General features: G+C 39.4%; 1 protein-coding gene across 1 annotated transcript; it reads left to right on the top strand.

Moving 5' to 3' along the window:
• Window positions 1–1,401: 1,401 nt before the first annotated feature.
• Window positions 1,402–6,967, top strand: LOC102718724 (probable beta-1,3-galactosyltransferase 2). The gene is made up of 11 exons (XM_006650205.3): window positions 1,402–1,962; window positions 3,364–3,460; window positions 3,620–3,675; window positions 3,776–3,972; window positions 4,055–4,118; window positions 4,282–4,354; window positions 4,473–4,593; window positions 4,819–4,906; window positions 4,988–5,113; window positions 5,216–5,325; window positions 6,241–6,967. Exons 1-11 carry the CDS (start codon window positions 1,826–1,828, stop codon window positions 6,387–6,389), a joined length of 1,218 nt encoding a protein of 405 aa, XP_006650268.1. The 5' UTR covers window positions 1,402–1,825; the 3' UTR covers window positions 6,390–6,967.
• The last annotated feature ends 6,369 nt before the right edge of the window (window positions 6,968–13,336 follow it).

The raw sequence follows: 13,336 nt of genomic DNA, 5'->3' as shown, positions 1-13,336 counted from the left end.
TATCGTAGTTTATTTTCTAGCTTCGTCTTTTAGATCGTTAAAAATACATATATAATTTTTTTATTCATAAATTATTTTTATATATAAATATATTATTTGATTTTTTCCCTTAATAAGCCAAACCATCGCCCCCTTAAATTTTTGTGTATCTAACCTGTACTTACATCCACACTTTCAACAATCTGTCATTTAATAAGCGACATTTTCCTTTATTAATTTTTCATTGAAAGTTACATCTGCATTCTTAATTTGGGACCAAGGTATATTACTTTTGAAGACACACTGACTATATCCCAATATGAATACGGTCGCTTATGGTCATGGAAAATTGATGCTTCCATAAAAGTAAGTATTTTTGCGATATATTTCATGACACTGTTTCCACGTAACAACTTTGAACTACAGAAGTTAGGCTACATTTAGTTCCCAAAAAATTTTCAAAGACAGATCACATCGACTCGTACGGTCACACATTCGAAGTATTAAACGTAATCTTATTATAAAATAAATTTCAGATTTCGCCTAGAAACTGCGAAACGAATCTTTTGAGTCTAATTAATCTGTCATTAGCATATATTGGTTACTGTAGCACTTATGACTAATCATGTACTATTTAGGCTCAAAATATTCATCTCACGATTTTCCCAAAACTGCGTGATTAGTTCTAATGTTCATGTATATTTAATGTTTTATTTAGATGTCCAAAAATTTGATGTGATGTTTTTAGAAAAAAGTTTTTAGGAACGGCCTTATATTGCTTGCAATCCAGAAGAGGTATCCATTTTTGAAGTGCACCAGAGGAAGAAGAATCTTCATGGGAGGTAGCACCACACGGTTATGGGTCTGCTCAGAAAGGCTTAAAATTCAGAAAAGCAACCAGTGAAAAAAACTTCTCATGATCTAGAAAAACTTGGTTTTTTAATGTATGGTTCCCAACTCATCTTCTAAAATATGCAGCTTCATATTCTTATAAACTGAGAGTACTATTCGAAAGAGTTACTGTCTTGTAAAAATCCTATAAGAAACTGCAGCAGATAGAAGCTCCGGAGACAGGCAGGCTCAATATCTAAATCCCCTAGACACATGGGTGCTACTGATCCATTGATCTCAAACTCACAACCATTGCCAAGGTGACGAACATGCATATATAAGCCCAGCCATTGACTTTGACCACACCACATAGAGAGTGTGTAGGGGGGGGGGCAAAACCGGGCATTCCACCCACCAATCCCTTGAATCTCACCGCGCTTAATCAACCTCGCAGCTCATTAATGGCGCTTCCACTACAATAATCCCGCGAGGAGACCAGATTTTAAACCTAACTTAACCACCTACCCCTACACTAATACCACCACCACTTGAGCTAAGCTGGCCGTCCAAGTGGCGAAGCACGCACAGACACAGTGGCGAATAAATCTGGAGCAGCGCCACCACCAAAGATCCCTTCCCTCCTCCGGACTCCACTCCTGCGACTCCGCCCGCGCACGCACGCAGTTGGTGCGTCCTTTCTCTCGTCTCCATCTCCACCTCCTGCTTCTCCTTCACCCCAAAGGCACCAGCCAGTGGCGCCAGCGGCAGGCAGGAGCAGGAGGAGGCGGCTTCACGAACCCAAGAATCTTTCATGCCACACAGGCTCGGAGAAAAAATCGTGACTTGATCTTCACAAAAGTGAGCAGCGGCAAGAGGAGGGGCCATGTCTTTAGTGGTGCTGGGATTGGGGCTTCTTGGCGTGCGATCATGAGGTCTCGGAGGTCGGAAGAGAGGATCCAGAGGTGAGGGAACGAACCCGGCCGGCCCGGTTGGAGAGGGAGGAAGGAGGAAGAAGATGAGCTTCAACAAGAGCAGGGGAGCGGCGGCGCTGGGCGGAGGCGACGAGCTGGTGCTGAGGGGCACCATCTCCAAGAAATGGACCTTCCTGCTCTGCCTCGGCAGCTTCTGCATCGGCCTCATCTTCACCAACAGGTTAGGTTCTTGCTCTCCCTCGTCTTCCCATCTTCTTCTTCGTTGTGTTCTTGCTGCTGTTCTTCTTGCCGGCTCCTGATCTACAGCCGAACAATTCTGTTTCTGATCAACTCCGTTTTCATGCGTGCTTTGAGCAATAGATTTGATTCGTCCGTTCGTGTACTTGTGCAGTTGTTGAGCTGAAATTTGTACGGAAAATTTACAACTTTTTGTTTTTCTTCTCTTCTTCCCTGCAAAAAGGAAAAGAGAGAAAAACTGATCCTGTCCTCCGGTGATCGGATCCTATCAACGAATTCGCTTTCTCTTTTTCCTGTCCGGTTCACCCAAATCCCTGAGAATTCTATTGGTTTCTTGCATTCCTTCCTCCCTCTGCTCTTTCTCCTCTCTCTCTCTCTCTCTCTGGTCAATGGAGTACACATCCAAGACCAACAAACAACTGTTGCTGGTGTACTCTCTCTCCCGTTGCTGTAGCCTACAGAACAGGAGAAATAAAAAGCAAATCTCTCTCGAATTAAAGGCTCTCTCGATACACATCTCGCTCGTGGTAAATGTGGAGTTCTTGGAAGCTTCTACTGCTCTACTGCTACTGCCTGCACTGCAGGGTGTACTTTTCCTGGTCGACGTGATGCTTCTCTATCTTGCGAACAACAAGCTCCGACGACGACGCACGCAGCCGAGTAAAAAAACTGGCAGTACAGACTAGAGTACATGGTACATTTATCGCGAACTGCCTGATAGAACGTATACCTGTCGCCGACAACATAGTTGCCACTGGTAGCAAACATCAAACTGTTCGTTTTACTTTACCTGGGAAAGTTACAGTTGCCCTGGCCTGGCACCAGTAGTTGGAGGTCGGTAATTTTTTGGTCTTCTGTTTTTTTTTTTTTTTTTTGGCATTTCTTGGGTCGCTTGTACAGTGAGAATTTCAGTAGGGAACGTCATGGCTACAGAAACATCGGCAGAGATCGCAGCCAGCAGCCCCGCATGGAGCAAACAACAAACTTTGTTTTCTTTTTTGACACTGAAGTTTATGCATTTGGTATCTTTATGTGAGGTGTTTGTGAATACTTCTTTCTTGTTTTTTTTTTTTGAAAGAAGTGAAGTGTAAATAGTCCTATGATGATATCAGACACAGCAGCACATTTTGTTGAAATTTGCATCAAGGCATGATTTTACCCGTAATATACGTGCTCTGTGCCTCTGTCTGCTTATTTTGTAATGTATTTCCTTGCATTTGGAGATCAGTTTTTTTTTTCTTCTGATATGTCGTTGTAAAATAATTCCCAAAAGATGCTTAGGCTGTTGTAGTAGGTGTGCCTTTGCTCGTCATAGTAAACTTACTAAACTAGTGCTGCAGCCAGGCTACGAAAGTGCTAAGAAACTGCTTTTTTTTTTTTGCAGGATGTGGACAATGCCAGAACCAAAAGAGATCATAAGAAGGTCGGCCCTAGAAGTGAACAAGATGAACCTTGTGTCCGGTGACTGTGCTCAGAGCAGTGTAAGCATGTTTAACTGTTACACAAGTATTTTCAGATTCCCTTGTAAAGTGTAACTTGCCTTTACGGTGGCCTCTACTAGCAGGAGGAAGAATGAACAAATTAACAATGTCTTCAGTACATTTTCACAAGTATCTTTATTTTTCCTGCATATTATACAGATTGCGGAGCAAAAAGATATAATTGGAGAGGTCCCAAGAACTCAGGATGCTATACAGTAAGTACCTAGAGTGTTGAAAAGAATAACCTTTGTGCTACCGATTTTGACCTCAAATGTCTCTGTTCAAGGTTCATAAAAACTCCTGTTTTGTGATCAGGGCACTGGACAAAACAATATCAAACTTAGAAATGGAGTTAGCATCGGCAAAGGCCTCACAGGAGGAGTCTGAGCTCAATGGTGCGCCACAATCTGAATCTACGGGGAAACGACGGTACTTCATGGTCATTGGCATCAACACCGCATTCAGCAGCCGGAAACGGAGAGATTCAGTTCGTGCGACGTGGATGCCTCAAGGTTTGCATTTCTTTTCCACGGACAACGTTGCTGCAACAGTAAGAAAAAATGTTAACTGACACTGTTCCTGTGATTACAATAGGTGAGAGAAGAAGGAAGCTCGAGGAAGAAAAGGGAATTATCATTCGGTTCGTCATCGGTCATAGGTTAGTGCAAGATTCACTCTGGGCAATCTGTTCTGGGCAGTAGCAAAGGGAGACTTTTCTCTTATATTAGACTAAAGAGTTACAATTTACGATTTTGTTTCAGAAGACAACAGTTTGAGCTTACTGAATCTGAATTTTTTTTACTTTTTATCTTATTTGACAGTGCATCATCTGGTGGGATACTTGATAGAGCTATTGATGCAGAAGATAGGAAACATGGTGACTTCATGAGATTGGTAATTACCATAGGATGTAATACAGTATAAATTTTACTTTAGCTGGTATAGTACAGTATTAATGGCCTGCTTATTTGTCTGTAAAACTGAAATATATTGAACTGTTTGTCGATTACAGGATCATGTTGAAGGGTATCTTGAATTGGCTGCAAAGACAAAATCATTTTTCGTGACAGCCTTATCCACGTGGGATGCAGAGTACTACATTAAAGTGGATGATGATGTACATGTAAATATAGGTGTGCAAACTAATGTCCTCTCTGATCTAACATGAGTTCCCTTTTTAATTCATCCTTTTTTCTACTAAAAAAGACCAATTCGGACATTTTATTTATATTAAATTTCTGCTAAGTATTTGTACACCCGAAGTTGATAAAATATAATATATATGATATGATCATCAGATTTAAAAGTCCATCTCAATTACAATGATAATATAATAATCAGATTTAAAAATACTGCAGCAACTCTTGGTAACATATTGGCTAAGCATCGATCGAAGCCTCGAGCATACATTGGTTGCATGAAATCTGGTCCAGTCTTGGCTCAGAAGTAAGTTCCCCTGTTGTTGTCATGTCTTCCATGATGTTTAAACAACTAATGAAATGCTAACTTGTTTTCTATTATCCCCAGGGGTGTAAGATACCATGAACCCGAGTACTGGAAATTCGGCGAATGGGGGAACAAGTACTTCCGTCATGCAACCGGTCAGTTGTATGCAATCTCCAAGGATCTGGCTTCTTACATATCAATCAACCAGTAAGGGATTTCTTCAGACATGGCTTTCGTTTGGCTACACTGCAATTTCTTTTTCTCTCTAGCACCTACTGTTATTGACCATGGATGATGGTGATGTCCCAGGCATGTCCTCCACAAATACGCTAATGAGGATGTGTCATTAGGAGCATGGTTCATCGGTCTAGATGTCGAACACGTCGATGATCGCAGGCTTTGCTGCGGTACACAACCAGGTATTGTTAAATCCTCACTCACCATCTATTGAACTGATTTCCCTTGCTCTTCCAGATCCCTGTTTGGTGTTTGACATGTCGGACAACTCTTAACTGTATGGAGCTGTGGGACTTCACACAGCTTGGTTGATCTGTGTGTTTTGAATAGTTCCATATTGGTTGTAAAGTGGTAATGGACCTAGGATATAAGTGAGGAGCCCCTCACCTCATTGACTAGTTTTTGAGGTGGGAAAGATCCTTTACGATCCTACAATTAGTATCAGAGCCACCCTATAGGCTAGCTTTTGAGATAGGAAAGACGCTTTACGATTTACGATCCTATTTACGATCCTAGTATCTGTATTGGATCATATTTGTTTTATTTATGCAATGTATTGGATCATTTGGTGAAACAGTGCAGTTGCGTTTGCGTAGTTTGGGGTGGTTGTGAGTCAACTTCACTAAGTAGGTATGCTATCTGCTGTCGGAAACATGTGCTTGTCAATTGTTTTTGTTAATCATGAAGCATCCTGTCAGGACACGAGACATCGGAACTTTTTCCAACAAGGCCACTTCTCCTTTCTCTGAAAGCTGTCGCAACCGCTCTTAGATAAATACCATTTCACCTTAAATACCGAAAATAATGGAGATTGCATTCGTCATTTAGTCATGTATGCTCACGTACGCACAATTGATTAGTTTCAGACTGTTAGGTGTTACAGGACAACTACGAAACTGTTTAGGAGAAATGGTGTCGTTGTCAGATGAGATTAGAGCTCTGGACTGACATGATCAATCACCCTGTTGATTGACATGCATGACGAAACTTCAAATCATTTTTTTTTGTCAACTTCTGGTCATATTTTAGCTAACTGTTCATCATAAAAGGAAATGTTTGAGATAACTGTTGGTGACTGACACGCACTTCTACTGCAGATTGCGAATGGAAGGCACAGGCAGGCAATGTATGCGCTGCGTCGTTCGACTGGAGCTGCAGCGGCATCTGCAAATCAGCGGATCGGATGAAGGAGGTCCATCAACGGTGTGGGGAGAACGGCAGCGCCATCTGGAATGCAAAGTTCTGAACTGAATAATGATGCCAAAAATTACTTTGAATTCTTGAAACAGGCAGCACACACATATATATATATATAGATACAGACACAGCTCGTGATTCAACAGAATGTGAGTAACCATCTGAGCGAGAGGAATCCCTGAAGATGACGAATGGCAGAACAGTCAATTTGTGGCAGGTTCAGAGATCATTTCAAGAGCATGGGATGACTGTACAGCCAATTGTTCAAGCTACCAGAAGGATGGATTCGTCTTCTGCATTTCTTTTCTTGTTTCCTCTTATTTTCTTGGTTTTTCTCAGTAGGTATTGTATTGTTTTAGGGGATCTTTTCTGTTTTGTTGTTGAGAAGATCCCCACAGATTAGCCATAAAGATGGAGAAGGTGTTGAAGAAAAGAGGGAAAGGAGAGGGAGATCGAGAGGGGTCTCCCCCCACCATTCTTGGAAAGATGATCATCAGTGTTCTGATTAATTTCTCTCAAATAACATAATAAGAAGCTCTTCTTCTCTCAGGGTGTTATCTCCTTTTCCTTTCAGCAGTAACTCTTCCGATGTATATATTCAACTTCATAACACACTTTGTCCAAATCACTGCATGAAAAAAATAGAGAAACACACATTCCTTAAACTTTGAACGTCCACCTTGCATAAGAGCAGGTACAATAGCAGGCTATAAGCCAGCTATAAGCATATTTTAAATAGATAAGAGAGGAGAAAGAAGGGAGATGGGCTACTAATTTGTAGCCAGCTGCACACGGACTATAAGACACAGTGTGTGTATGACATGTGGGATCATGCACTAATGTTTTGTAGATAACTATTATATGAATTGACTATTAGATTGACTATAGATGAATTGGAGCTAGTAGTTGGCTGTACTATAGAACTGAGAATAAGGGACAGAGGCAGCGTTTGTTCATGGGTAAGTTAACTAAACTCGCTCGTTTTTCGCACGTACGTTTCCCGAACTGCTAAATGGTGTATTTTTCGTAAAAATTTTCAATAGGAATGTTGTTTTAAAAATTCTTATTAATCTATTTTATATTTTTTAATAATTAATAATTAATTAATCATGTACTAATCTATTAATACGCGCGCCGGGTAAGTTAACTTATCGTCTCTTACCGAACGCGGCCTAATTATGAAAACAATCGGAAAATAGTCTAAACCATTACGTAACCATATTTTTTCAGCTAAAAAAACGTAGAAATGGATGAAAATTATAAAATACATACCAGAAAATTCACATGGAATTATTGGACGGAACCGTACGACATCGATCGGAAATTGCTAACTTAGAATCATGTACAATCCCTCCGGTCTTTATTATTTGATGCTTAGAATAGGAAAATATAGCTATATTTAAGTTAATTTGGTTGTCCTAAATGTCATATATTTAAAATTGGAGGTACTGTAACTTGTAATGAATTTGCAATTAGTTTCATATCGTAAGACTTTCTAGACTTGTTTAGATTCATTAATGGATCAATATATATAATTTACAAATCTATAAATCCATTAGCATTTATATAAATCTAGACAAAATTAAAAAGTCTTATATCATAAAATGGAGACAAGACCACCTAGTTCTATACTTCTATTTTTATATTATACAAACCTTTTAACCATCTACTCAAAATTTGGGTTTTGTGGGGAAGATAATGAACCTCTATGGTATGGTTCAAATCAAGAAAGTAACTTTCCATTTTATAGAAACTGGTTAATTTCCTCGAAAATAAAGCAATCGAGGAAAAGGTCCATAAACAAAAAAATCATTTCCGTTTATATTTCCATATTTACCCTTTCTATTTCCATTTTTGCTGCAACCATTTCTAGATGGTTCAGTTAGTAAAAATGGCAAAAAAAAAGGTTAATTAGATTAATACCATTACAAATATACTAGTTTAAAAAAATACTATTATAATTCCACTAATCGAAAATATGCCATTACAATTTTTCCTAATGCACAACCATGCCATTTTCAAAGACTGTTGGACCCAAACGTAGACCATTGTATTTTCGTATCACCTAAAATGCCGCTACTTATCTCTTCGGTCTCTTAGCTTCAGGGCGTCACCACGGCGGCGTGCTCCTCCTCCGGGCGGATGTACTCCGGTGAGATAGCTACTGCTGCTGGCGTTGCTGTTGCGAGTTGCCGGCTTGCCGCTGGTTGCTGCTGCATGTTGCCGCTGCTGGCTGCTATTGCGCCTCGCGTTGCATGCGGTTAGCTCCACTCAGCCGCAGCCGCTCGTCGCTGCGCCGGCCGCCGCCGTCGATTTCACATTTTCACTCGACCAAAGGCCAAAGCCGTTGACTCCGCCCGTCGCGTCGACTTCGCTCCATCGCCATGCCCGCCACCCGTCGTCGTCTATTCTGCCCGTCGCCATGCCGAAGCTGCAGTCGACTCCGCTCGGTCGCCGCATCGGTCAGTCGCGGCTGTGCCGCCCCCGACTCAGCTCGTCGCCACGTCAGTCGGCAGCCTCCGTTGATTCCGCTCGTCACTAGCCGGCGCCGCCGTCGACTCCGCTCGGTCGCCGCCGCCAACTCAGCTCGCCGTCGCGTCGGTAGGCCGCCGCCGTCGATTCCACCCGTCGCCACGCCAGGGCCACCGTCGACTCCGCTCGGTCGCGTCGGTCGGCTGCCGCCGTCGATTCCACCCGTCGCCATGTCGGCGCCGCCGTCGACTCCGCGTCGGTCGGCCGCTGCCGTCGATTCCACCCGTCGCCACGTCGGCGCCGCCGTCGACTCCGCTCGGCCGCTGCCCCCGACCCCGCCAATCGCCATGCCGGCCGCTCGCCGCCGTCGACTTGGCCCGTCGGTCGCCCGCTGCCATCGGGTCGACCAGCGCATCCGCTCGGCCGCCGCTGTCGGCGCGCCGTCCGTCGCCACGTTGGCCTCCGTCCGTCCGTCGCCACGTTACCATTATAGAAATGTAATGGTATATTTTCTATTAATGAAATTATGATGATATTTTTCTAAATTGGTATATTTACAATGGCACGTATCTAATTAATAAAAAAAACCAGCATTTTCACCCCTCGATAAAACATTGGTCAAAGCCCTGGGGTAAACCATATACTTGGGCTTGAGCTATAAATTACTAAATGGGTCATGAGCATTTCAGTGGACTTTTGGTATTGGACCTCATATTACAGCCCAAGTAGCCTGAGGCCATATGATCCAGGCCACTGGTTAGCCTAGGCTCTTCAAATGGCCAATAATCCTAGACACTGGTTTTGTTCCAATTAATTCCAAATACAAATTTGAGAATAGCTGGTTTCTCAAGGATAATATATACGATATTGTGAATGAAGCTTGCAATTATGTTGAAGGTGATCAGACTAGTATTGGGAGATGGTAACTCAAAATGAGAAATTTAATAAAGAAATTGAAAGGTTGGCATAAAAATCGGACTGGTGAATATAAAAGAAATAAGAAATAAGAAAGATATGCTTGCTGAGAAGAATAAGAAAGTAGATGGAAGATGCATGGAAATAGACCTCTTGGAAGGGGATAACAACATAAAAATATTATCACACCAAAGAAAATGGGAAAAGAAGGAAAAACAATATTTACTCCTTCACCGAGGAGGAAGGGGTATTTTTTTTTCTATGGAACATGAGGAAGAGATAATTTTTTTTAGATAATGGATAAAAGAAGAGGAAGAGATAATTAAAGGGCAAGAAAACCTACTTGGCTATATCACTATTTTTATAAGAATATTTGTGGATCTACTGTACCTAGTCATATTTATGTAAAAGTATAGGAAGAAACAAAGTTGGGAGACGAAGAGATAGTTGATCGACCTTGTCAAACCCTTTAAAACAGAAGAATTGCATAAGGTAGTTTTTTAAATGAAAAAAAAGGCCCTAGTCCTCATGGTTTTCTAGTATATTTTTACAAACATTTCTGGGAAGTGATCAAATTTGATCTGAAAGATCTCCACGATGATTTTTATCAGGGGAAGATAAATGTTGAAAGATTGAATTATGGGGTCATATATCCCTTATCCCAAAATGTAAATATGCAACTCAAATACAGAAGTACTGGTTTATTTGTCTCACAAAAATGTTAGTTTTAAGATTCCAAAAAAAATGCTCATGAATAGATTCACCTCAGTAGTGGATGATATTGTTGAAAGAAATCAAGCTGCTTTTATTAAAAACAGATGCATTATGGAAGGGGTGGTAGTGCTGCATGAATTTTTAAATGATTTACATCAAGGAAAAAAAGTAATTAACACTTTTATATACGTGTTCTTATCGATCTAAAAACAAGAATGTAACGATAAAAAACCCCCTAAATTAAACCAACTACAAACTTAAAGTTTAAAAATTTAAATTTTAGCTTATAAGCATAAGAAAAAGGTGAGGGTGTTAAGTTGTACTATTATCTCCTTTTCCAGATATTGTTCAGCTTTATTTTAACTTTTAAGGTAGAGATTAACATATGTGGTTAATCCAATAGCATTAACACAGCGGAAATGAATATAATAGGGATCGATAGGGGGAGAAAGAAAGTGTGTGTACTATCGTATGGCCGAACCCGGCCCACAGCTTTTTTTTCAACGTGGAACAAATCAGCAGAATTAAATGTAAGAATATAAGTGACATATTTTCTGTACTTGCACGAACCAACCTATTCGAGATCATCCAGGTCTGAATTAAATGTACCTGCGCTACTTCCTCGAAGGATCTCCCATTCAGCTTTATTCACCTAGCTAGCTAGCTCGATCGCTGGATCTATATATATATTAAAACACTGTCAAAAGTCAACTTTGTTTCAGATTTGCGGGGTTTGTCTTTCCCGTTGAGAAACTCTACAGCAATGTCATACAGAAAAAAAAACTAGGTTTAAAAATAATAATAATATCATCTGTAGTTACGATGTCAAGAGTTAGATTATAATCCATCCGGTTTTCTTTATTCGATGTCATTGAGTTTTTATACGCTTTTAACAATTATTCATCCTATATTCAAAATTGTGCATATATGAAAAATTATAAGTTATTGTTAAAGTTCCTTTAATAATAAATCAAGTCATAACAAAATAATTAATGATTATATAAATTTTTTGAATAAGAAGAAGGGTTAATCCTATATCTGAAAATCAACTGTGTTACATAAAAATATGAGGGGGTAAAAATTGGCTTAAATGTAGTTGGAATCACTTCTCTACCTTGGCATAGGTGTGTGGTTTGACTATATAAATTAATAGCTTACTATTCTCATAATATTATCTCGTATCTATCTCACTGCAAATCGGATGGGACGATCACTATAGCATGCTGATGTAGGTTTATTATACTTTCTCTTATAACGACAAATTGATCTAGCATTGGAAAATAAAAATACACCCTCCGTCCCTAAATATTTAACGTCATTGATTTTTTTATATTTATTTAATTTTTTATAAAATATGTAAAGCTATATATATACATAAAAATATATTTAACAATAAATAAAATAATATAAAAATAATTAGTAATTATGTATATAAATTTTTAGAATAAAACAAATGTCAAACGTGCATAAAAAGTTAATCGTGTTAAATATTTAGCGACGGAGGCAGTATTATTGAGAAGAAAAGGGCCGTATATATCTAGCTAGGTAGCACAATGAAAAAGTTGACTTCCATGCTGTGCTCACATGCATGCGTGACAAATCTGAGAGGTTTGAATCACCGTGTTCACTTTAAAGGCGTATACAATTAGGCCCTGGTTAGTTCCAAAATTTTTTTTCACATCGAATTTTTGAACATCTAAATACAGCATTAAATATATATAAACATTGAAACTAATTATACAGTTATGGGGAAAGCGTTAAACGAATCTTTTAAGCATAATTAGTATGTGATTAGCCATAATTGCTACAGTAACCAATATGTGCTAATGATGGATTAATTAGACTCAAAATATTCGTCTCGCGGTTTCCAGGTGAGCTGTGAAATTTGATTTTTCATTTGTGTCCAAAAATCATTTCTAACATCCGATCAAACATTTGACATGACCCTTTTGCCAAAAATTTTTGATAGCTAAACAAGGTCCTAGACAAAGAAAAAGCGATATAATCGCCGTGAGGTTTGAGATGTATCAGCATGTAATTATGGACATATATACAAGCTAAAGCTCTATCTGTAAAACAAAACCAAATATTCTAAATAAAATAAAATTCAATTATTTCGGAAATCTATTCTACAACTATACCGATGAGAAAAAGAAACTACGAGTTGTATTTGGAATTTAATCACACTTTTGAAATGTAGATCCACGCAAATACGAGATCAAATCTGTTTGTCTTGTTACTGTGAACTTCTGCTGGCTGTCGAAATAGCTTGATCGGTGAAGGCGTCAAGCGATTGACATGAGTTAGCTAGCATCTAATGTGATAATACGGACCTTTCCGCATGTCACATCTAGAAATTTAACCAATTTTCAAATAATAATTAATATGTATTAAACCCCGGTCCAATACAAATTAATATAGATCCATCATCAAAACATATAAGTTAGAGCTAGATTTAAAAATAGATATTCACAAGTGGCGGATGGGGTGACCGCTTACAAAGATCTTTGCTGACGGTGGATGGGGGTGTACTGTGAAGATCTATAACTCCTGCCTGAAAATATATGTTTTAACCGCATATAAAAATCATTTGTGGACTAGTGACTATTAAATTTGAAGCTTTTAAGAACCATATAATCTGAAAGAAAATTCAAAGCTTAAGTCAATAAACACTGATACCTATTTTAACATTATCGATTATTTTAAAATTGGTAGCAAGTAGTACTTCATAACATATTATAAGATCTTTTGGTCCTACCTATATTAATCATAGGTTCATATTTATATTTTATATATGTATACATGTTTATTTGTATCGGTGTGAATTAGCGAGAGTCAAAACTAAAACCAACAGCCTTCCGGTTGGTCGGGTACGGAGTAGTTGCATTCGGCGAG

This window comes from Oryza brachyantha, chromosome 3, assembly GCF_000231095.2.
Source record: "Oryza brachyantha chromosome 3, ObraRS2, whole genome shotgun sequence".
Taxonomy (NCBI): domain Eukaryota; kingdom Viridiplantae; phylum Streptophyta; class Magnoliopsida; order Poales; family Poaceae; genus Oryza; species Oryza brachyantha.
This window is presented reverse-complemented; position numbering and strand designations above follow the sequence as displayed.

Bases quoted from the DNA above. Each gene is read 5' to 3' on its own strand.
- LOC102718724 (XM_006650205.3), top strand. From the start codon at position 1,826: ATGAGCTTCAACAAGAGCAGGGGAGCGGCGGCGCTGGGCGGAGGCGAC. The intron at 3,461-3,619 runs GTAAGCATGTTT...CATATTATACAG, and splicing joins GTGACTGTGCTCAGAGCAGT to ATTGCGGAGCAAAAAGATAT. The intron at 3,676-3,775 runs GTAAGTACCTAG...TTTTGTGATCAG, and splicing joins AGAACTCAGGATGCTATACA to GGCACTGGACAAAACAATAT.